Source organism: Schistocerca americana, chromosome 9 (assembly GCF_021461395.2).
Source record: "Schistocerca americana isolate TAMUIC-IGC-003095 chromosome 9, iqSchAmer2.1, whole genome shotgun sequence".
In the NCBI taxonomy this organism is placed as follows: domain Eukaryota; kingdom Metazoa; phylum Arthropoda; class Insecta; order Orthoptera; family Acrididae; genus Schistocerca; species Schistocerca americana.
In genome coordinates, this window is record NC_060127.1 from 63,885,461 (window position 1) to 63,910,141 (window position 24,681).

General features: G+C 41.3%; 1 protein-coding gene across 1 annotated transcript in view; it reads left to right on the forward strand.

Moving 5' to 3' along the window:
• The window catches only part of LOC124550647 (thyroid adenoma-associated protein homolog), a 239,662-nt gene that overhangs the window by 112,943 nt on the left and 102,038 nt on the right, over positions 1 to 24,681 (forward strand). The window contains exons 13-15 of the mRNA XM_047125370.1: positions 8,303 to 8,470; positions 15,207 to 15,390; positions 17,273 to 17,441. Coding sequence (XP_046981326.1) covers positions 8,303 to 8,470; positions 15,207 to 15,390; positions 17,273 to 17,441 — 521 coding nt within the window. The remainder of the gene's footprint in view (positions 1 to 8,302; positions 8,471 to 15,206; positions 15,391 to 17,272; positions 17,442 to 24,681) is intronic.

The window sequence follows — 24,681 nt, forward strand, 5'->3', positions numbered from 1 at the left end:
ATTCTGTAGCATATCGGCGTACCTCTCACCCGTCACAATAGCAGTTACAAAACCAGAATCACGCATTTCCTCAAAGAAAAAAGGCCCGATAACGGTAGATGTGGTAAATCCGACCCATACCGTGACTTTCTTGTCGTGCAATGGAGTTTCCACGACAGTTCTACGATTTTTGATAGCCCAAATTCTGCAGTAGTGGGCGTTGACAGACCCTCGGAGCGTGAAATGAGCTTCGTCGGTCCACAACATGTTACTCAACCAATCGTCATCTCCGCCATCTTTTGAAATGCCCACACCGCAAATGCCCTCCGCTTCACTAAATCGCTAGGTAACAGTTCGTGATGCCGATGGATTTTGTATGGATAGCATCGGAGGGTACGCCTCAGTGCCAACCAAACAGTAGTGTATGGAATGCCGATGCGACTTGCGACTGCACGAGCGCTGAGTTCCCCGTGCATAGACGAACCCGCTACAGTCTCCATTTCCTCCTGAACTGTCTCAGCAGCATTATGCCTTGTGCTCGGTCGACCACGACAGGGTCTATCGTCTAAACAACCCATGGCTTCGAACTTCAAAATCATTCTCACCACAGCTGCATTTGTCAACGGACCTTTACCCGCGCGAATCCCCTTCCTATGGCGATGGGATCGTAACGCTGAACTAGCACATTCCCCATTCTGATAATACAGCTTCACTAAAAGCGCCTTTTCAGGTAATGTCAACATGCTGCGACTGCTGGCGCATCTCATTCTCTCTCTCATTACACGATTGTCATGCGCAGTCACTGACGTTTTGCTGTCCGGCACCGTCTGTCGGACATTTTGTGAACTTTTTTTTTGTTCTAATAAAACCCCATGTCATTCCAAGCATGTGTGTCAATTTTTACCTCTCTATCTACATTATTCCATGGTTTATTAAGTTTTCAAATTTATACTGACTTTTATATTTAAAAACAAAGATGATGTGACTTACCATACGAAAGTGCCGGCAGGTCGATAGAAACAAAAACAAACACATACATACACACAAAATTCTAGCTTTCGCAACCAATGGTTGCTTCGTCAGGAATCGCACACACACATATCCATCCGCACATACACAGACACAAGCAGACATTTGTAAAGGCCTTGCTTGTGTCTGTGTATGTGCGGATGGTTATGTGTGTGTGTGTGCGAGTGTATACCTGTCCCTTTTTCCCCCTAAGGTAAGTCTTTCCGCTCCCGGGATTGGAATGACTCCTTACCCTCTCTTTAAAACCCACATCCTTTCGTCTTTCGCTCTCCTTCCCTCTTTCCTGACGAAGCAGCCATTGGTTGCGAAAGCTAGAATTTTGTGTGTATGTATGTGTGTGTTTGTGTTTCTATCGACCTGCCGGCGCTTTCGTATGGTAAGTCACATCATCTTTGTTTTTAAATATATTTTTCCCGCGTGGAATGTTTCCCTATTATATTCATATTATACTGACTTTTTGATCACCTGGTATTAAACACCCAGACAGACAGTAGTTTGGCAAAAGACCAGATCCATAGTGCACTTTCTCCACTACTTACGCCTCGCTTAAGCATGTACAAATTTCTCGTGACATGATTTGTTGCCCACTTTCAACTGAAATTATGCCAAATGCATTGCTTTCTGAGTTCTACTTCCATCATTTGTGTATAGAGCACAAAAGGTTGTACCACTATACACAGAAGCAAGACTCTAGCCATTTTACATTAGGAACAATGGAATGCCAAACTTGAAGATTTCTTTGCGACTGTTCGGTCTCGGTAAAAGTGGTCTTCACAAAAGCGGCTCTAGCACCTCAACCAAGTTGCAGGTGAGCCTGAAACTTGGCATAAGTTCATGTAGGGCCCTCAGGTAATACTGTACAAATTTCATCAAAATTGAAGATGGTCAAGCTGTGAGCGTCTTCTAAACTAGGACACTTGACATGGAATAAGCCTACTGTTAGTGAAATGGGATGTGAAACACGTGACAGGGATTTTAAATTGCTTGAATAATCTGCATGAGAAATTTAGACTTACCGTAGAACATGAACAAAAGAAAAGTATCAACTATCTGTACCTAAATATTGCAAGGCACAGCAACACATGCACAGCCAAAATTTATAGGAAAAATAAAGTGATTGACACCACAAGCCCTGCAACCTCGTGTCACCCAAACATCCATAAACAGTCAGGATACAGGTCAATACCACATAGGGCAACTAAAATACCTCATAGTGAAATGTAAATGTAGTGAAACAGATTGCAGTTGCCAATGGTTATACTGCTTGCATGGTTGAGACAGCCATAGACAAAGAGAAGAAAGACCAGATACGAACTGCACCACAAAAGAAAGACAAAAACAAATGCATATCTAGCATCCCATACATTGGCAATAGATCACAAAACATTGCAAATATTTTCAACAGTCGCAAAGTAAAAATTGGACTTTCTACAGGTAATAAACTACAACAAAAATAATACATAATACAACATCTCCCATACTCAGACTCTGAAATATGCAAAATAATGCCTGCAATGTTCCATGTTCTATCTAGGACAAACAGACCAAAATTTTAATACCAGGTACACATAGCACCTTGAAAGCCCGTACACACAACAGACACGCAACTTCGGAAGTAGCCACACACATACATAATCAGAACACTCATTTGGAAAAGTAGAGCAAAAGGTCAAAGCACCATACTGACTAAATAAATGGCAGAAAATGGATATCTTAGAAAAACTGGAAGTGTATTCACATTATAGAAGATATGAAGATAAAATATGAAATGAAAAACTTGAAAGTGAATCAGTGAATTTCTTCAGATGCTTCAACTCTACACTTAAATAAAAATAGTAACACATAGAAATAAGCACCATTGTAAAATAAATATAAGCAAATTATGATTAAGACAAAGACCCTCTGTACTAAATGCATTAAACTCTGTGGAAGACCTGCAACATTATCTTTGTCCGCTACATCTAAAAAGTTGTTGTAAATGTTTCATTACTTAAGTAATTCTGAATGCATGCTGTGCACAGAAGAATGGGACCGGGGGGGGGGGGGATGTTTGATGAGTCTGAGATGTCCGCCTCGATAGCTGAGAGCTCAGCATGACGGAATGCCATGCCAAGGGGGCTGGGTTCGATTCCCGGCTGGGTTGGAGATTTTCTCCACTCAGGGACTGGGTGTTGTATTTTGTTCCTCATCATCATCTCATCCCCATCTAAGCGCAAGCCACCGAAGTGGCGTCAGCTCAAAAGATTTGCACCAGGCGACCGGTGTACTCAATGGGAGGCCCTAGCCACATGACATTTCGTTTCATTTCATTCCGAGACTGTGTGCAAATGGTCCATAGAAAAAGCTAACTAAAAGTTCTTTCAAAATTTCACCTATAGCTACCAAAAAATTATGTAAAATGGCATAGTACACAGAGAAACACACACTTGAAAATGGGAATCATTCCCAATATGCAGCCTGCAAAATATAAATAAAAGAAAATTGTGACTGGTAGCAGAAAAGTTATTCATAAATAAATCCATTCACTTACTTAGTGAACGTACTGGTACCGAAATGAAAAATTACAGATAGAATGCTAAAATAATGAAATCTGTCTTGATAAACTCTTTCACTACTAAAGATCATACTGCGGCTTCTCCTTTCAATAATTGTATAAAATGGCAGATATTGAGGTAATCGATTGTGGTATAGAAAGTCAACTAAAATCGCTCAACAGTGGAAGGTCAACTGGACCAGGTGAGATACCTGTGAGGTTCATCTACATGGCTACTCTGCAAATCACACTTATCCCTGTAAATGACTGGCAGAGAGTTAATCATCTACATCTGCATCTACATGATTACTCTGCAATTCACATTTAAGTGCTTGGCAGAGGGTTCATCGAACCACAATCATACTATCTCCCTACCATTCCACTCCCGAACAGTGCGCGGGAAAAACAAACACCTAAACCTTTCTGTTCGAGCTCTGATTTCTCTTATTTTATTTTGATGATCATTCCTACTTGTGTAGGTTGGGCTCAACAAAATATTTTCGCATTCAGAAGAGAAAGTTGGTGACTGAAATTTCGTAAATAGATCTCGCCGCGACGAAAAACGTCTTTGCTTTAATGACTTCCATCCCAACTCGCGTATCATATCTGCCACACTCTCTCCCCTGTTACATGATAATACAAAGCGAGCTGCCCTTTTTTGCACCCTTTCGATGTCCTCCGTCAATCCCACCTGGTAAGGACCCCACCTTCACAATAATTCACTATTATTCCACTCTTGAGCAGCAAGCGGAAAAAATAAACATATGTATCTTTCTGTGCAATCTCTGATTTTCCTTATTTTATTATGATTATCATTTCTCACCATGCAGGTCGGTGTCTCCAAAATATTTTTACATCCAGAGGAGAAAGTTGATGATTGAAATTTCATGAGAAGATCCTTCCACAACAAGAAATGCCTTTTTTTTAATGATGTTCATTCCAAGTCCTGTGACATGTCTGGGACACGTTTCCCCTGTTAGTCAATAATATAAAATGTGCTGCCCTTCTGTGAATTTCAGTAGTGTACTGTCACTCCTATCTGGTAAGCATCCGACACTGCAACACTGCAAAGCAGCACTCCAAAAGCGGATGGACAAGCATAGTGTAGGCAGTCTCTTTAGTAGATCTGTTGCACCTTCTAAGTGTTCTGCCAGTAACATGTAGTCTTTGGTTTGCCTTCCCCATGACATTTTCTGTGTATTCTTTCCAATTTAAGTTGTTTGTAATTGTAATTCCAAGGTATTTAGTTGAATTTAAGGCATTTAAATTTGATTGATTTATCGTGTAACTGAAGTTTAACAAACTGCTTTTAGCATTCATGTGGACAACCTCACACTTTTCATTATTTAGTGTCAGTTGCCAATTTTTTTCTAATTTGTTTTGCAGTTTATTTCGTACTTTACAGGATCTGATTTCAGGAAAATTTTCATCTGCATTGCTCCACATGAACAAGGCATTCATATTTTTCACTTCGTACTTGTTGTGACCAAACATTAACATATTTATGAATTTCCAGGGCACTGTGCTTTCTAAGCATTTCCTCACATGAAAAGTGATGCTGTGGTCCTTTTACAGTGTGCCAAATGGTGTCACTGAAATGGTGCAATATTTGCTGAAAGAAATAATTTTTCTGCAGCAAACACTTTGTCATAGACATTTAGCTAATTTCACTTCTGTTGTGGATTATCAAGCAGCCCAGAGGTAAAATGAGAAGAAATGTTATGCCTACATCCTAGTATACGAGGGGCGTTTGAAAAGTCCGTGCAAAGTTCGAGAGATGGCACCGACGGCACATATTGAAGTCATGTTTAGTTAGTAGCATCTTTGGAAAGAACGCACACCAAGTTTCAGCCATATTGGTCTATTTCTTTGTGTTTGGCATTCGTGTGAATCAAGGAAGTCGAGTGATTTTCAAAAAATGGACAAAAAAGAATTTCGTGTGGTGATTAAACATTACTTTATGATAGGCAAAACGCCTCAGGAGACTAAAGAGAAGCTTGATGAACATTACAGTGACTCTGCACCTTCGATTAGAACAGTTTATAAGTGGTTTCAAAATTTTTGAAGTGGCCATATGGGCAGATGTGATGCTGAACGTTCTGGATGCCCTGTGGAGGTTACGACTCCAGAAATCATTGATAAATCCATGATATGGTGATGGATGACAGAAGAGTTAAGGTGTTTGTGATTGCTAGTGCTGTGGGCATCTCGAATGAATGGGTAAATAATATTTTGCATAAACATTTGGACATGAGAAAGCTATCCGGGAGATGGGTTCCGCGATTGCTCGCACTTGACCAAAAATGGAATCGTGTGAAGTGTTGCAAGGATGGTTTGCAGCTGTTCAGGAAGAATCCTCAGGATTTAAAGCATTGTTTCTTCACTGTGGATGAAACATGGATACATTACTATACTCCTGAGACCAAACAACCATCTAAACAATGGGTTACCAAGGGAGAATGTTCACCAAAAAAGGCGAAGACCAGTCCTTCAGCCGGAAAGGTTATGGCAACTGTTTTTTAGGATTTGCAAGGGATAATCCTCATCGACAATCTGGAAAAGGGTAAAACTATTACAGATGCATATTATTCATCGTTATTGGACTGTTTGAAAATGAAGCTGCAAGAAAAACGCCGGCGATTGGACCGCAAAGAAGTTCTTTTCCATCATGACAGTGCACCAGCACACACCTCAGCAGTTGTGGTCACAAAATTAATGGAAATAGGATTCCAACTCTTTTCACCCTTCAACCCCCCTCTCCCATTCTCCATACTTGGCTCCCTCGGACTACTATTTGTTCCCCAATTTGAAGAAATGGCTGGCGGGACAAAGATTTTATTCAAACGAGGAGGTGATTGCAGCAACTAATAGCTATTTTGCAGACTTGGACAATTACTATTATTCGGAAGGGATCAACAAATTAGAACAGCATTGGATGAAGTGTCTAAGTCTAAAAGGAGACTATGTCGAAAAATAAAAAAGGTTTACCCCAAACAGGTAAATAGTTTTTATTTTTGCACCGACTTTTCTAACGCACCTCGTACGTGCCTTCAAAACATTTGTCCTGACATACAAGCAAACAACTCACAAAATACATCTCCAGTTATGTCACACAAATGGCAGTGAAGACTGACCATTTGTCATGATCTATATGGCAGTGTCAGAGTGTCACTAGTAAGATGTCACAAAAGCCAAGCCAGTATGTGAACCATCTGTATGTACTTTAACATTTGGTGTAATTTGTACTAACATGACAGTATTATGGGAAGGACAGATTGCTACTCATGATATTGTGGAGATGCTGAGTCACAGACAGGCACACAAAAAAAGACAGCTAAACACATGAGCATTTGGCCAAAAAGGCCTTCTTCTAAAGTAGACAACGCACAAACATTCAAACAGGTACAACTCATTCGCACATGGCCACCATTCTTCTGGAGAGACAATGGTCACGTGTGTGAGTTGTGCATATGTTAATATATGTGTTCTCTACTTTAGAAGACTTTTGGCTAAGTGCTCACATGTTTTGCAGTCTTTTTGTTGTACCTGTCTGTGATTCAACATCCCCACTATATGGTGAGTAGCAGTCTGTCCTTTTCATAATATTGCCATTATTCCATACTGGGTTTTACATTGTTTGACTTGGTGTTAATTACATTAAATGCTGACTTTCATGCAAGCGGCTCCCATATCTATGATGTTTTACACTTCTTGTGGTCGACACTGTGATGTTTCAATCATTTCTACACTACTGTATAGTTCGTAATGTGCAGACAAACTGATGCATATAACATAACTTTTGTGTTACGTAATTAACTGTGGCATGTTTCTCATGACTTCTAGTTTGTTTGAAACTGCCTATAATTATTATTATTATTCCTTTTTGTTTTTGCCTCTAGGTTGCTCAGCAATGCCCCATAAAGGAGAAATTTGCCAAGTGCCAGTGACTTGAAGTGAAGTGTTTGTTTAGAAAAGAAAACAGACTGTTGTAGGAAAAGTACTTCTTTCAAGAAATATAAAGAGTCTGTGATAAAAGACTAGTTAGAGTAAAATTTCTATTTTAATACTGGTACAAAGTTACACTTTCATTTAGGGTAACTTTAGACCAGTAGAATTTTTCCTGTATCTAATGTTCTGTGTAAATTTAGATTATGCCAAGAGGAAGTCAGGTGTTAGTGATAAGTAAAAACAAACAGTGATACTTTGAAATATCAAGATATTTGTATGGCGTTACATCACTGTTACAGGAAGCTCTCTTCACAGGCAGTGCAATTAAAGTGCTATCACAAGTGTAATAGTTCGTAATAGTATGTAAACACAACCGATATCCTAACTAGAATAATAATAGGTAATAAAACTGTTACTTTTAGTACAAATTAATGCAAGTATGTGGAGCAGCATTCATTTCAAACCTAGGTGTAACTGAAACAAAGGTACTCTGACTGGTAAAAAGTTACCCTGATGGACTACTCCGACAATCACGTGGTCCCCACGCAGTGCGAGCTGTCATAGCCGGCAGCTGCTCACGTTTCACTGCAGCAGTTGACAACCGATAGGGCTCTGCGAATGGTATCTCACGTCGTCATCCCGAGTTGAAGTGCAGGAGTTTAGTCGACAGAGTTTTAGGGTCACCGTACAGTAAAAGGCTGTAGAGCTCGAATGACGGTTTTTAAATCATAGGGCTGCAGTTTTGTCCAGTCAGTTGTCAGCCTCGCCGTGCCTAAAAGTGTGGCACGTGTGTAACAGATGCCTCCATTTCAGATCCTGACACTGTGCACCGAGATAATGGGTGAAAGGACCCCGGCAGACATGTGGCTGCCCTGCAACGGCGTGACGTTGCTGGAGTGCCTCAAGGACACGTACGAGAACAATAAGCTGCTGGCGCACCGCCTCATCACCAAGTACCCGCCGCAGGCACTGCAGCTGGAGGTGAGTGGCACACACTGCACAGGCCAGAGCAGCACCCACAGGAGAATTGTACTTCCCACGGACACCTCGTACGTTTTTGACCCTCACACGTGTCGACACTGAGAGGGGCCTGCGCAGTTTGTCAGCTACGTTGCTCGAGCTTTTTATGGTAATCAAAAAATGTAGCTGTAAATGAGTTTGAAATGAGAGGGCAAGAAAAATACAGTGAAACCCCACTTTTACACTTTCCAAGGGACTTTGCAAAAATGTGGGAAAATGTGAGCATTATGTGTCGTATACCCCACTTTCATTTTTGCGCTTTATGTATGATGTATATACATAATAGGCATCAGAACAATTTTCAGGGACTCTTTTTGCTATCTAAAAATAGTTATGTGAATTAGGCGTTACCTACTAACAGATCCAGGGTACAGCTGTGGGCACTCGCATGGCACCATCCTCTGCCAACCTATTCATGGGCCATCTAGAGGAATTCTTCCTAAACACCCAGAATCCTAAATCCCACAACTGGTTCAGATTCATTGATGACATCTTGCCAATTTGGATCGAGGGTGAGGACACCCTTTGTACGTTCCTCCAGAACCTCACAACTTCTCCCCCATTTTCTTCACCTGGTCGTACTCAACCCAACAAGCCACCTTCCCAGATGTTGACCTCCACCTCAAAGATGGCTACATCATTACCTCCGTCCATGTCAAACCTACTAACCACCAGCAAACCTCCACTTTGACAGCTGTCACCCATTCCATACCAAGAAATCCCCTCCGTACAGTCTAGCTACCTGTGACTGTTACATCTGCAGTGACGAGCAATCCTCCTCGAAATATACCGAGGGTCTCACTGAAGTGTTCACAAAATGTAATCATCCTCCCAACCCTACACAAAAACAAATCTCCCACACCTTATATTTCCAGTCTCCCCAAAGTCCCACCATCTGGCCACAGTGGAGTGTTACCCTCATAACTCAGCACCACCCAGGACTGGAGCAACTGAATTACATGTTCCACCAGGGTTTCAACTACCTCTTGTCGTGCACTGAAAGGAGAAATGCCCTGCCCACTGTCTCTCCAAGCCCTCCGACAGTGGAATTCCACTATCCACTTAACCTACACTATATAATCGTCCATCGCTACACAACCCCTGCTCCCATCTCCTTATCTCGTCTCATATTCCTGTAATAGAACTAGATGCAAGACCTGTCCTAGACATCTTCCCACCAACACCTACTCCAGTCTGATCAGAAACATTATCTGTCTCATCAAAGGCAGGGCTACCTGTGAAACCAGTCATGTGATCTACAAGCTGAGGTGCAACCACTGTGCTGCATTCTATGTGGGCATGACAACCAACAAGCTGTCTGCATGAATGGCCACAGACAAACTGTGGCCAAGAAACAATTGGACCACCTTGCTCCTGAGCATGCTGCCAAACATGTCATCTTTCATTTCAAAGACCACTTCACAGCCTGTGCCATATGGATCCTTCCCACCAACACCAGCTTTTCAGAACTGCACAGGTGGGAACTTTCCCTGTAATATATCCTACGTTTCCGTAACACTCCTGGCCTCAATCTTTGTTAGTCATTGTCCTCTCCCATCCAGCCCCTTCTCTGTTCCCATTCCAGTGCTACACTACCCCCATTCCTCCATTGCACCCAGTCTTTTTACTTCTCTCCTTTTATGCCATCCCCCTTCCCACAGCTCCTCTCTCGTCCGTCTGACCTCCTGACTGCACATAGCTGCTCTACCCTCTTTCCACCTCGTCCTACACGCTCCCCAAAAGCAGGTCACTGTCTGCCACCGTACCCTACTATCCCTCTCCCTCCTCCTCCCCGCCCCAGCCTCCTCCACACCACAACCTATCGCCACTCCCATCATGCACTGGTGCTGCTGCTCACAGTGTGGCCTCTGCCTGAGACTGCAGTTGTGTATGTGTGAGTTGCATTTGTGTGAGTGTTTACGTGTGTGTGTGTGTGTGTGTGTGTGTGTGTGTGTGTGTGTGTGTGTGTGTGTGTCTAATTTTAACGAAGGCCTTACTGGCTGAAAGCTATATTTGTGACAGTCTTTTCATAGTTCCTATCTGCGACTCAGCATCTCCGCTGTATGGTGAGGAGCAACTTTCCTTTTCACAATATCGTTACCTTCCATCCTCGATTTTCCATTGTTTGATTTTTGCTATGTAAATTTTGTAATATGTTTAGCTGCTGATGTAACCGGAACTTGTAACTGTCTGGGAAGTAGAAATGTGTGACTTAATTGCATACATCATAATTGATGTTTTTGGAAACCCTGTAACTGTCATCTGTTATTTAAATAATGAAACTCTGTACCAGTTACGTATTCTTTCATGCTTACCACAGTGAGTTTCAAGAATTTATTGTCACTGTAAAGTGCAAATATTGACCTAATTATTTTGTGTGCTGTTTGCGTTTGTGTTGATCTGCATCTCTTGCACATTAGTTGTCTTTTTGAGGTTATAGAGTACTGTGTCTGCTCCATTAGGCGGAAAACTACAAACACCCAAACTATCCCTTACATTGCTTGTTTGTGAAATATCACAAAAAATAATGAAATATTGCTTTTAAACCAAAAACATCAGAGCAACACAAAGAGAGCTGCAAGCTACTAGCACTATACGTGGTCAAACAACAAAACATGTGAAATATGTGCACCTTTGCGTTAGATTTAATGCTAAAGTTTCATGGTGATCACAACAATCATGAAGCGGCGCACGCAGAAAATTTCGACTATGACTAAGAAAGGCTTTGATTGTATTAATTCCACAACCTGTCAGCAAGAACAGTCTCGTATCGCAGCTACAGCTTGTTGACCTGCAGTGGCAACAACATCGATTTTGCAACAGTTGTTGGTGACGCAGCTATGGATGAGAAAATCATTTCTGAAGAAGACAAATTTGTTGACATAGAATATGAATGTAAACAGTGAAAAGTCCGTGATGGAAAAACAGTGATATGGAATGGATAGACTTCACCTCACTACCTAGAGCAGCCTTCGAAACGCAGGCATGCACAATGAAATTGAATGCTAGAAGCTCTTCCGTTTTGTAAGTCCTTCATTGGAAGCAGAAAACTCACACACATTCACACACGCATGGCCTCTGTCACCTCTGGATCCTAAGGTATGACTGCGACTGTGTTCGAGGTTAGCAGCAATCTTGCTGGAGTGGGTCATGGGGGTACAGAAGAGGTATAAGGCAGGGAGGGGGAGGGATAGTAAGGTAGGGGTGGGGGAGGATATATGATCCCTGTTATTCACTCCACCCCTCCCACAGTGATATTCCACCACCCCCCTGAACCTAGGCAATATCTTCATGCATCTCTACTCCACCCCAGCTCCCAAACCTTGGCCTCGTGGCTTGTATCCCTGCAGTAGGTCGAGATTCAAGACCTGTCCAGTACATCCACCCACTGCCACCTACCCCATTCTGGTCACAGGCATCTCCTACCCCATAAAAGGCAGGGCCACTTGTGGATGCAGCCATGTGGTTTACATTCTACATGGGCATGACAACTGACAAGGTGTCTGTCTGCAAGAATGGCCACTGCCAAACTGAGGCTGAGACAGCTGAATCCTCCTATTGCTGAACATGCTGCCCAACACAATATGCTTCACTTTAATGACTGCTTCACAGCCTGTGCCATCTGTATTCTTCCCACCAACACCAACTTTTCTGAACTGCACAGATAGGAGCTCTCCGTATAACGTACCCTTCATTCACCTAATGTCCCCTGCCTCGACCTTTGCTCCACCTACATATCTCCTTCCCTGCTTCCACTCCTCTACCACACCTGCATAATCTTTCCCCTTTTCTCTGTTGCCCTTTTCCCTTTTCCTTGCCCCCTTAGCCCATCCCCCTTCCCTGCACAGCTTCCAGATGCTACACCTACCAACTCTTTTCTATCCCCACTCCATCAGGCAGTACTACAGCATCTTCCCCACCCTTACCCTGCTATCCCTCCTCCTCTCCACCCCATGCTGCTTCCTTACCCCACTACCCAACCATTGCTGCTCACCTGAAATGCAGTGAGAATTGTACTTTTGGGAGTGTGGGTGAGTTTTCTATTTTTGAAGACAGACTTAGTCAGAAAGCTGAAAATTTCTAACTTTTTTTCTGCCCCCATTGCACCTGTCTGTGACACGACACTTCCTCTATGTCAGTGGTCATCAAACTATGGCCCACAGACCACATGCATCCCACCGTTCTCAGCCATATTTTATAATACTAGCAATGTGCTTATAGCAGTCTACAGAGAATTCAAAAACATCAACTAATGCTAAGAGATTTAACAGTGCATTTTTCTTTCTCACTAAGAAACAAAAATATTCGCTGAGACAGTAACATTTTAAGATATGCTTCACTTTAATTGACATTGAATCGGCTTTAAGCTAAGTAAAGGTTGCTGCCTACGTTAGGGGCAGAGTGGTATGTAGTGCGGCTACTGCGGCGTTAATAGAAGGGAGGGGGGCTAATATTTTACTGTATGTCTTTCAGTGCTGACAACTCAAGAGTGTGACCAGCTAGCACTGATCAGCCACAATGGTATGAATCTCAAATGTAAATTATATGGACGTGTGTGTTTGCACATTATACAAATGGTCATCTTCAAATTTGGTACATGTTTGTAGCAAGTAATATGAAATCAAATTAAGGCTGTTGTAATACAATGCAATGAGTAAACAAAAAATAACATTCAAAACATTTAGTAAACTTTTGTGATCATGTCTCATATTACCGTTTCTGTCATTAATATAACAAAATAATTTATTTAATGGGATAGATAAAAAAATCTACTCACCAAGCGGCAGCAGAACACACACATAAAAGACGGTTGTAATTGGCAAGCTTTCGGAGGCAATGGCTCCTTCTTCAGGCAGAAGAGTTGAAGGGGAAGGAAGAGGAGTGAAGAAAAAGGACTGGAGAGACATAGAAAAAGGATAGATTTCAGGAAAGTCACCCAGAACTGCAGGCTAGGGGAGACTTACCGTTTGGGTTATTCCTTCTCATCCCAAACAGTAAGTCTCTTCCGGCCTGCAGTTCTAGGTGACTTTCCCAAAATCTAGCCCTTCTCCCAAACCTCTCCAGTCCTTTTCCTTCACCCCTCTTCCTTCCCTTTCAACTCTTCTGCCTGAAGAAGGAGCCACTGTCTCCGAAAGCTTGCCAATTACAACAGTCTTTTATGTGTGTGTTCTGCTGCCACTTGGTGTGTAGATTTTTTCCTACCCATTTAAATAATTTTGTCAATAATTGATTGTTTTTGTTGTTATAAAATAATTTATTTAGGTTACCAGTTAATAGTAAGATCGGTAGTGGAAGGTGTGGTGAAGTGGCAAGGATGACAGAATAGCCACTGCATATTTTTTATCCAGAACACCGCTGCCGCCTGTTGAGAAGTGGTCATATTACCTCTAATATACATCGCCATTGTTGTCAGTGAGACTGATGGAGGAAATTTGTCCCATTATGTTTTACTAAAAATATATATATATTTTTTTTTTTAAAAAGTTGTCTCATGTAATATGTTATGTGTATTATTCTTGTTGGGGCACCCACGAGGATAGTAATAATTTTTGACAATATTAATGTTTAAACACTGTCTTCTGGTGTACAAGCATGGTTTCTTGTTATTTATGCCAGTTTGATAGTTTCTGCTGTGGGTCACAAATGCCAACATGTTGTCCTATCAGAAAAGTAGCCACACTACTCGCTGGGAAAGTGCCAAGGTGTTTACCCAAATAAGAGTTAGTCGCTTCCAAAACACATGCATAATGTAACAGATAAAACTGATTTCTAATCACTGTTATGGATGAAGCTATTATCCAACATTCCATCCCTTTGTGACAATTTTGAATTAATTAAGTAATATTATTTTAAACTCTGTTTTCTTGGGTTAGGGCTGATGCAAAAGTCTGATTCAAAATGCTCTGCTGCAGCCACTTGGTATTCTTTTAGATACCAGGATGTGAAGACGTGTAGAAAATGTCCCCATAAATCAGAAAAACAAACATGGGCTACCATTGCTATGGCAATGGCCACAGTACCCCCTTGGGTATGGAAAACTGCATATATTTCCAATACCTTATTTTCTTTTTGACTTGAAGATATTTGGTGTGTTACCTTACGTTATGCTGGAAGCCCTGGAAGTTAACAAACATCTTGCTCACGGTCCAGATCTAATCCTAAATGACCGATGTCACCCTCAAAAATTTCGCGGAAGCAAGCAGTTTCCCAAATGCCAGAAAAGGTGGGAGTGTCTGCCAGTGCAGAGTTAAACAGTTTAATGTTTTAAAGGCCTTTCTAATGCTCCTATCATTATCAAACAATGGAAAATCCAGGATGGAATGTAACAATACGAGAGAAGGAAAGCTGCTTTCACCATGTAGTGGAGGTGCTGAGTCACGATAGGCACATAAAACACACACACACACACACACACACACACACACACACAAGCACAACTTGCACACACATCTGCAGTCTCAGAGAGCTGAAACTACACAACGTAGATTAAACTCAGTAGGTTAAGAAAATAATTTTTGTGCAAAATAGCTTTTTTTTGGACCCAAATCCGTTACTTCCCCCTTAAATAGCAATCTCCCTCCCTCCTCCTGTTCATCTTCCTGAGCATAACTAGAGTGCTACAGCCCCTGCGTGACCGCCCCTCTCAGTTTTTAGGCTCCGGCAGTTCACTTTTGCACTGTGTGACATGTCATTGCAGGACGAGACGCAGTGCCTCACGCTGCTGCGGGCAGGGCTCACCCTCTGCGAGAGCTCTCGCCCCCCAGACTCGGTGACGGCCGCCTACCTGCTGGCGACCCTCGCCAGGTTCACGACGCGCCCGTCTGCCGTGCGGAGGGCGGTGGACTTGGAGTCTGGGTCGGAGAGCCCGCTACCCCTGGACCGTATGTGCTTTGCTGAGGTGGCATCTCCTAATGTTAGGGTCACTAGTGTGGAGGTATTCTACGTGAATCTGGAGAGCCTCCCCCTGAAATGCTTGAAACCATCTGTAATAGGGACATAAAATTTAACAGTGTTTGGTACATTATATTATTGACAATAGAATGTATTTTACTTTTAGACATCTACTTCTACATCCGTGCTCTGTAAGGCACAGTGGTTAGCACACTGGACTCGCATTTGGGAGGACGACGGTTCAATCCCGTCTCCGGCTATCCTGATTTAGGTTTTCCGTGATTTCCCTAAATCGCTTCAGGCAAAATGCCGGGATGGTTCCTTTGAAAGGGCACGGCCGATTTCCTTCCCCATCCTTCCCTAACACGAGCTTGCGCTCCGTCTCTAATGACCTCGTTGTCGACGGGACGTCAAACACTAATATCCTCCTCCTCTGTAAGGCACCGAAAGTGCATGGCAGAGGGTACCTCCCATTGTATGAGTTATTAGGGTTCCTTCCCGTCCCATTCACATATGGAGCATGGGAAGAATGACTGTTTAAAGCCTCTGTGCACTCTGTAATTATTCTAATCTTGTCCTCGTGACCCCTATGTGAGCAGTACGTTGGGGGTTGTAGTATATTCCTAGAATCATCGTTTAAAGCAGGTTCTTCAAACTTTGTTAATAGACTTTCTCAGGGTAGTTTACATCTATCTTCAAGAGTCTTCCACTTCAGTTCCTTTGTATCTCTGTAACACTCCTATGGATCAAACAAACCTGTGACCATTTGTCCTGCCCTTCTCTGTATACGTTCAGTATCCCATGTTAGTCCTGTTCTGTATGGATCACACACACTCAAGCAATATTCTAGAACTGGTCACACAAGTGATCTCCTTTATAGACTGATTGCACTTCCCCACTATTCTTCCAATAAATAAAGTCTACCTCCTGCTTTACACCCAACTGAGCCTATGTGATCATTCCATTTCATATCCCTACCAAGTGTTACACTCAACAATTTGTATAAGTTGTCTGATTCCAACAGTGACTCACTGATATTATAGTCATAGGGTTTCATATTTGTTTTTGTCTTGTGAAGTGCACAGTTTTACATTTCTGAATATTTAAAGCAAGTCGCCAATCTTTCCACCACTTTGAAATCTTATCTGGATCTGACTGAGTATTTATGCAACGTCTTTCAGGCAGTACTTCACCATAGATAACTGCATCATCTGCAAACAGTCTGAGGTTACTATTAATATTATCCACGACGTCATTAATATAAAACATGAGCAGTAAGCATCCCAAGACACTTCCCTGAGTCAACTGCCAAGACATCTGTCAAGTAATGCTGTTATGAAATAAACTTTCATAATTCAACAACTTCAGAAATAACTGTTCCAGCTAAAATTTAACAAGTACTGTAGCTACACCAACATCAAAGCAGCAAACTTATACAGTAGTGACGGCAACTACGGCTGCGATATTGTATAGATATCAAGACCATCTGATACAACTTGAAAATGGCAGTCATACCAAAATACGCCTGTTGTAGTAAAAATATAATCGAACACAGCAGCATCTTGGTCTCATAGCGTATGATATAATGTCCTTTTCTGTATTGTTGAAAATTTAGAAAGTATATTCAGGATATGTTTCTTACTATCAACTCTTAGGGCAGTATCATCTGCAAATCATAAGCACTGATTGCCAATTCTTTTCACTATAATTCCAGCTGTTTTTCCTTTCAAAATCCTCACAGTTCTTGTGATGAAAGAATTAAACATGTAAAGAGAAAATAAGCATCTCCTGTTAAATTTTAGGATTAATCTGTTTTCCAGTAACCTCTATTCTCTCTCTCCTTTTTTGTAAACATTATTTGTTCTTCCCCAGGTGACTCTACATATGAAGACATGATTCTGGCCATAGTGAAATTGCTGCAGGACCGCCTGATAGATTTGGTTAATGCCGCCAACAGAAACCTGTTGGAAGCTTCTGCGACCCACCCTATGTACGGGCCACTGTTCTGCATACGGCACCTCCTGCAGGGTGTCGACTTCAGGTGAGGACCGGAATGCTGCTGTTGTCGTCATGTTTGAATTCGGTAGCAGTGTCAGAGAGCACAACATTCTGAACTAAAAACAGCTGTATGTAGTGTTTTACGTGTGAACTACAAGCAGATAGAAAGGCTGGCCAGTGCTTTGGAGGGAGGGTTCAGAAACATCTGCATACAGAAGTAATCACTGCAATTCAGCTGAAGTACAATTTTCTTTATCTGCATCGCTAACAAAGAAGTTGTGACCAATTTTGTAGCACTTTCACTGGAGCCATTGCATTACGTGTAACATGATATTAATGTTAAATATCATAGGAGTAAATGTTCCCACAACTCACTTGATAGTAATGCTCTGAGTGGTTGACAACTGCAGAAACAGGAAAAATCATGCAGCTTACAGTGACCTTCTATGTGCCAATCAATCAATTGATCCACTGTGCAGTGCTTGGTGGCTACCTTTACTCCATCCCCTGTTTGTATTTCAGAACTTTCCAGTGTCATAACTATATTAATTTAAAAAAGTGAAGGTCCAGGATGGAAAAACAACAATATGGAAAGGATAGATTGCTATTCGCTACATAGAGAAAGTGTTGAGTTGCAGACAGGTCCATTGAAAAGGATTGCTAAAATAATTAATCTTTGAGACAAACTCCTTCTTTCAAAGTAGTAGTCCAAGGACTTAATTTGGAATGGTGGAGAGCAAGGGTCAATTACACAGAGAGTTTTAATATTGACCAAAACTCACCGAATTCTATAGCATTAGAAAATGACCTCAGAGACAATTACTGGATCTTGGTACTTTTTTGGTCACTTATTAATCGATGTTGCAAAGACCACACTGTGCACACATTTTAATCATGAAAGGAACTTCCCATATAACCAAATATATGAGCTAACATATACTGCTACAGTGGCTTTAAAATTGGAAGATGAGCATTAGCAAATCAAAGAGCGTAATAATTATTCACAAAACCGAGTATGGACAAATAAAAAGTAATTGGCCTGATAGGTGCTTATTAACTAATTCACAGTAACTGGCTTGAGCTGGCCCCAAACGCGGAATGGTTGCTCAACTCAGAACAGATTATAAAACATACAAATAGAAAATACATTAAAGTTACATACCATGTAAGTGGCAAATAGCACATGGGCTCTGTCATGACAGAAGAAATGAGGACAAACGTCTGAGTCCTTTCAACCTACAAGTAGTTTAATAGAGTACAGTCTACATAACTAAATAAACTACGACACACACTGTATGTTTTGACATTAACTGACAATAAAAAGTTAAAGGTACCTGAAATTAGAAAATGCATGCACTGGTAGTGCATGTAGAGACAAATTTTTCTACATAAAAGTAAACTGACAAAAACATTTTAAAGGTATCTAAAGTCTGAAAGTGTGCACACGAGTAGTGCAAGTGAAAGCAAGTGTTTTTAGATTGAGTCTAGCAGAGAATAATTAAAAAATTTGAAAGGTACTTAAAACTAGAAAAGAATGCACTAGTAGTGCAGATAAAGGGAAATATTTCCAGATTAAAGTAATCAACAAGAAATTTTAAAGATATCAAACTTAGCCCCACATGAACCATGGACCTTGCCGTTGGTGGGGAGGCTTGTGTGCCTCAGCGATACAGATAGCCGTACCGTAGGTGCATCCACAATGGAGGGGTATCTGTTGAGAGACCAGACAAACGCGTGGTTCCTGAAGAGGGGCAGCAGCCTTTTCAGTGGTTGCAGGGGCAACAGTCTGGATGATTGACTGATATGGCCTTGTAACACTAACCAAAACGGCCTTGCTGTGCTGGTACTGCGAACGGTTGAAAGCAAGGGGAAACTACAGCCGTCATTTTTCCCGAGGGCATCCAGCTTTACTGTATGGTTAATGATGATGGCGTCCTCTTGGGTAAAATATTCCAGAGGTAAAATAGTCCCCCATTCGGATCTCCAGGTGGGGACTACTCAAGAGGACGTTGTTATCAGGAGAAAGAAAACTGGTGTTCTACGGATCGGAGCGTGGAATGTCAGGTCCCTTAATCGGGCAGGTAGGTTAGAAAATTTAAAAAGGGAAATGGATAGGTTAAAGTTAGATATAGTGGGAGTTAGTGATGTTCGGTGGCAGGAGGAACAAGACTTTTGGTCAGGTGATAAAGGGTTATAAATACAAAATCAAATAGGGGTAATGCAGGAGTAGGTTTAATAATGAATAAAAAAATAGCAATGTGGGTAAGCTACTACAAACAGCATAGTGAACACATTATTGTGGGCAAGATAGACACAAAGCCCATGCCTACTACAGTAGTACAAGTTTATATGCCAACTAGCTCTGCAGATGACGAAGAAATTGAAAAAAAGTATGATGAAATAAAAGAAATTATTCAGATAGTGAAGGGAGACGAAAATTTAATAGTCATGGGTGACTGGAATTCGGTAGTAGTAAAAGGGAGAGAAGGAAATGTAGTAGGTGAATATGGATTGGGGGTAAGAAATGAAAGAGGAAGCCGCCTGGTAGAATTTTGTGCAGAGCATAACTTAATCATAGCTAACACTTGGTTCAAGAATCATGAAAGGTGGTTGTATACATGGAAGAACCCTGGAGATACTAAAAGGTATCAGATAGATTATATAATGGTAAGACAGAGATTTAGGAACCAGGTTTTAAATTGTAAGACATTTCCAGGACTCTGACCACAATCTATTCGTTATGAACTGTAGATTAAAACTGAAGAAACTGCAAAAAATTGGGAATTTAAGGAGATGGGACCTGGATAAACTGACTAAACCAGAGGTTGTACAGAGTTTCAGGGAGAGCGTAAGGGAACAAATGGCAGGAATGGGGGAAAGAAATACAGTAGAAGAAAAATGGGTAGCTTTGAGGGATGAAGTAGTGAAGGCAGCAGAGGATCAAGTAGGTAAAAAGACGAGAGCTAGTAGAAATCCTTGGGTAACAGAAGAAATATTGAATTTAATTGATGAAAGGAGAAATTATAAAAATGCAGTAAATGAAGCAGGCAAAAAAGGAATACAAACACCTCAAAAATGAGATCGACAGGAAGTGCAAAATGGCTAAGCAGGGATGGCTTGAGGATAAATGTAAGGATGTAGAGGCTTATCTCACTAGAGGTAAGATAGATACTGCCTACAGGAAAATTAAAGAGACCTTTGGAGAAAAGAGAACCACTTGTATGAATATCAAGAGCTCAGATGGAAACCCAGTTCTAAGCAAAGAAGGGAAAGCAGAAAGGTGGAAGGAGTATATAGAGGGTCTATACAAGGGCGATGTACTAAAGGACAATATTATGGAAATGGAAGAGGCTGTAGATGAAGATGAAATGGAAGATACAATACAGCGTGAAGAGTTTGACAGAGAACTGAAAGACCTGAGTCAAAACAAGGCCCCGGGAGTAGACATCATTCCATTGGAACTACTGACGGCCTTGGGAGAGCCAGTCCTGACAAAACTCTACCATCTGGTGAGCAAGATGTATGAGACAGGTGAGATACCCTCAGACTTCAAGAAGAATATAGTAATTCCAATCCCAAAGAAAGCAGGTGTTGACAGATGTGAAAATTACCGAACTATCAATTTAATAAGTCACAGCTGCAAAATACTAATGCGAGTTCTTTACAGATGAATGGAAAAACTGGTAGAAGCCGACCTCGGGGAAGATCAGTTTGGATTACGTAGAAATGTTGGAACATGTGAGGCAATACTGACCCTACGACTTATCTTAGAAGAAAGATTAAGGAAAGGCAAACCTACGTTTCTAGCATTTGTAGACTTAGAGAAAGCTTTTGACAATGTTGACTGGAATACCCTCTTTCAAATTCTAAAGATGGCAGGGGTAAAATACAGTGAGCGAAAGGCTATTTACAATTTGTACAGAAACTAGATGGCAGTTATAAGAGTCAAGGGGCATGAAATGGAAGCAGCGGTTGGGAAGGGAGTGAGACACGGTTGTAGCCTCTCCCCAATGTTATTCAATCTGTATATTGAGCAAGCTGTGAAGGAAACAAAAGAAAAATTCGGTGTAGGTATTAAAATCCATGGAGAAGAAATAAAAACTTTGAGGTTCGCCGATGACATTGTAATTCTGTCAGAGACAGCAAAGGACTTGGAAGAGCAGTTGAATGGAATGGATGGTGTCTTGAAAGGAGGATATAAGATGAACATCAACAAAAGCAAAACAAGGATAATGGAATGTAGTCGAACTAAGTCGGGTGATGTTGAGGGTATTAGATTAGGAAATGAGACACTTAATGTAGTAAAGGAGTTTTGCTATTTGGGGAGCAAAATAGCTGATGATGGTCGAAGTAAAGAGGATACAAAATGTAGACTGGCAATGGGAAGGAAAGCATTTCTGAAGAAGAACATCGAGTATTGATTTAAGTGTTAGGAAGTCGTTTCTGAAAGTATTTGTGTGGAGTGTAGCCATGTATGGAAGTGAAACATGGATGATAAATAGTTTAGACAAGAAGAGAATAGAAGCTTTCGAAATGTGGTGCTACAGAAGAATGCTGAAGATTAGATGGGTAGATCACATAACTAATGAGGAGGTGTTGAATAGGATTGGGGAGAAGAGAAGTTTGTGGCACAACTTGACTAGAAGAAGGGATCGGTTGGTAGGACATGTTCTGAAGCATCAAGGGATCACCAGTTTAGTATTGGAGGGCAGCGTGGAGGGTAAAAATCGTAGAGGGAGAGCAAGAGATGAATACACTAAGCAGATTCAGAAGGATGTAGGTTGCAGTAGGTACTGGGAGATGAAGAAGCTTGCACAGGATAGAGTTGCATGGAGAGCTGCATCAAACCAGTCTCAGGACTGAAGACCACTACAAGAACAACATCAAACTTAGGAAAATACACGCACAAATCTCTCATAAGCAGCTCTTATTAGGGTTGGCATCTTTACAACAATGAAATAAGGAGCACCAGCTCACAAATAAGGGATATTTAACAAAAATAAGGGACATGATTGGAAATGTTGAAGAACTGCCAGTAGTATGTCAGAAAATATAGAGGTTAGATATCCAGCAGTGGAGTTAAAGGTCTTACATCAATAACTAGAATAGTGCAAGAAATAATAATGGAAAATTAACCTTAAAGTGTCTTCTCTCTGCTCTCCTCCTCAAGTCGATAGTCATCAGTTTAGAAATGTTTCCAGTAGTATTTCATGAAAATATAATCTAATCAGATAGATAAAAAATCTGCTCAACGAGTGGTAGTAGGAGTACATACATATAAAGGTATTTACATTTGCAGGCTTTCATATCCATTGGCTTCAAGGAGAAAGAAGAGGGGTGAAAGAAATGGACTGGTGGGGTGGAGGAAATGGGTGGAGTTCGGAAAGGTTGGCCAGAATCTCGGACCAGGGGAGACTTAACGGTCGGGATGAGAAGGAAAGACTGAGCAGTCTCCAACAATGTTTTTTAACCACAAACACTGTGAATGAGGCAATTTCCTTTTGTTCCATAAGTTCAGCTATTCAACTATAGACTTCGCAATAGTATTAAACAGAATATTGTGATTTGCTGGCCAACAGGACCTCAAACTTAAAATGTCCTCTTTTATACGAATCTAGAGCTCATCGAATTTGACAGGAGGAAGGTGAATAATATGGGACACAAATTTCAGCTGTAAAATATGGGACATCCCATAAAAAATGGGGTGGGTCGCAACCCTAACTGTTATCACATAGTCATTGTTTAACTTGGGTATGTTCTTACTAATGGGATTCTGCTCCACATAAAAGGCATCAGCAGTATAAACTGGTACAACTTACAGGAAGAACACCAGCTGAAACTCAGTGGGCACTTATCTGCGAGGTGCTCACTGTTATTCCTGCATCAGGACAGAGAATTACGGACAGTGTATGTGGGCATGTCCACCAACCGAGGCAACAGGAATGGGACCAGTCGAACTCTGGAGTGTGATTTGTATCCACACAGGTAGGGGAATGCTGCGACTCTCTAGTAGGCCTAGGTGTGTTCCCCAAAGTAAATGTGCGCCATCTGAATGTGGTGAGCAGATGTTCATGGCTAGTAAGTCCAGGCCATGATCCGGAGAGACTCCTTCAGAAACAGTCAACACGCAGCAGACATACCTCTGGTAGGAGCTAAGCATGCACTTAAATCCCAGTATTAATATGGGAGCGTGCACGGCTCATAATTGTTTCTGTACTCTTGTTCATTGTGCCTTTCTGCGACTCAGTGCCTCCTGTATGTAATGAGAAGCAGTCTAGCCTGGAAGAATGACTTTGTCAGAAAGCTTACCGTATTTACTCGAATCTAAGCCGCACTTTTTTTCCGGTTTTCGTAATCCAAAAAACCGCCTGCGGCTTAGAATCGAGTGCAAAGCAAGCGGAAGTTATGAAAAATGTTGGTATGTGCTGCTACAACTAACTTCTGCCGTCGAATATATGTAGCGCTACGCAGGCATGCTTTGTAGGCACAAAGATAAATACTGGCGCCAAAACCCCTGCGTCAGTAAATAAATTAAAAAAAAAAAAAAAAAAAAAAAAAAAAGTGGAAGACGAGCTTTTTTTCTCCGCCGCGAGTTTCGACCACTGCATTTTCATACATTATCCAACGAAGTAAATACAAATTCCGTATTGTTCATCTTCGAATGTAGCACAATTTCAGTGTACTACGAAAATCTGAGTGGCAAGACTGTTTCGGATGTTTGTCAATATGGCCAACTCTACGTTCTGAATTTTTTCCTGTCTGTGAGAAGAGATGGTTGCTAATAGGAACCTTTTCACCATAAGAATAATACGAATATAAACATTTTGCCATGTATTCTTTCGTGTTTGCTGCTATATCATTTAAATCCTGTCTGCCTAATAAACTACGAAACTAGAGTGAGACAACAGCCAACGCGGAAGAATATACATATTGTGTCATGTTTATATTCGTATTATTCTTATGCCTAATAGTGATACAGTCAGAAATGAAGCACGGCAAGTGACCAGATTTTTAAATCTAAGATGACTAATTTCTGTGCAGAATTTGATATAATAAAGAAGCGGCCGCAAAGATTTTCAAACGGAGAAAAATTTTCGCCTAACTCTCGTTCAGAACATGTTCTATCATATGCAGTCTATTATTTGATTCTTGTTGATCATTATCAAAGAAAGCAGCAGTGTAAGTAACTCCAAATAGCAGTCTCTTGCCATTGATTCACTAATGAGACGATTCCTCTCTCTCTCTCTCTCTCTCTCTCTCTCTCTCTCTCTTTTTTTTTTTTT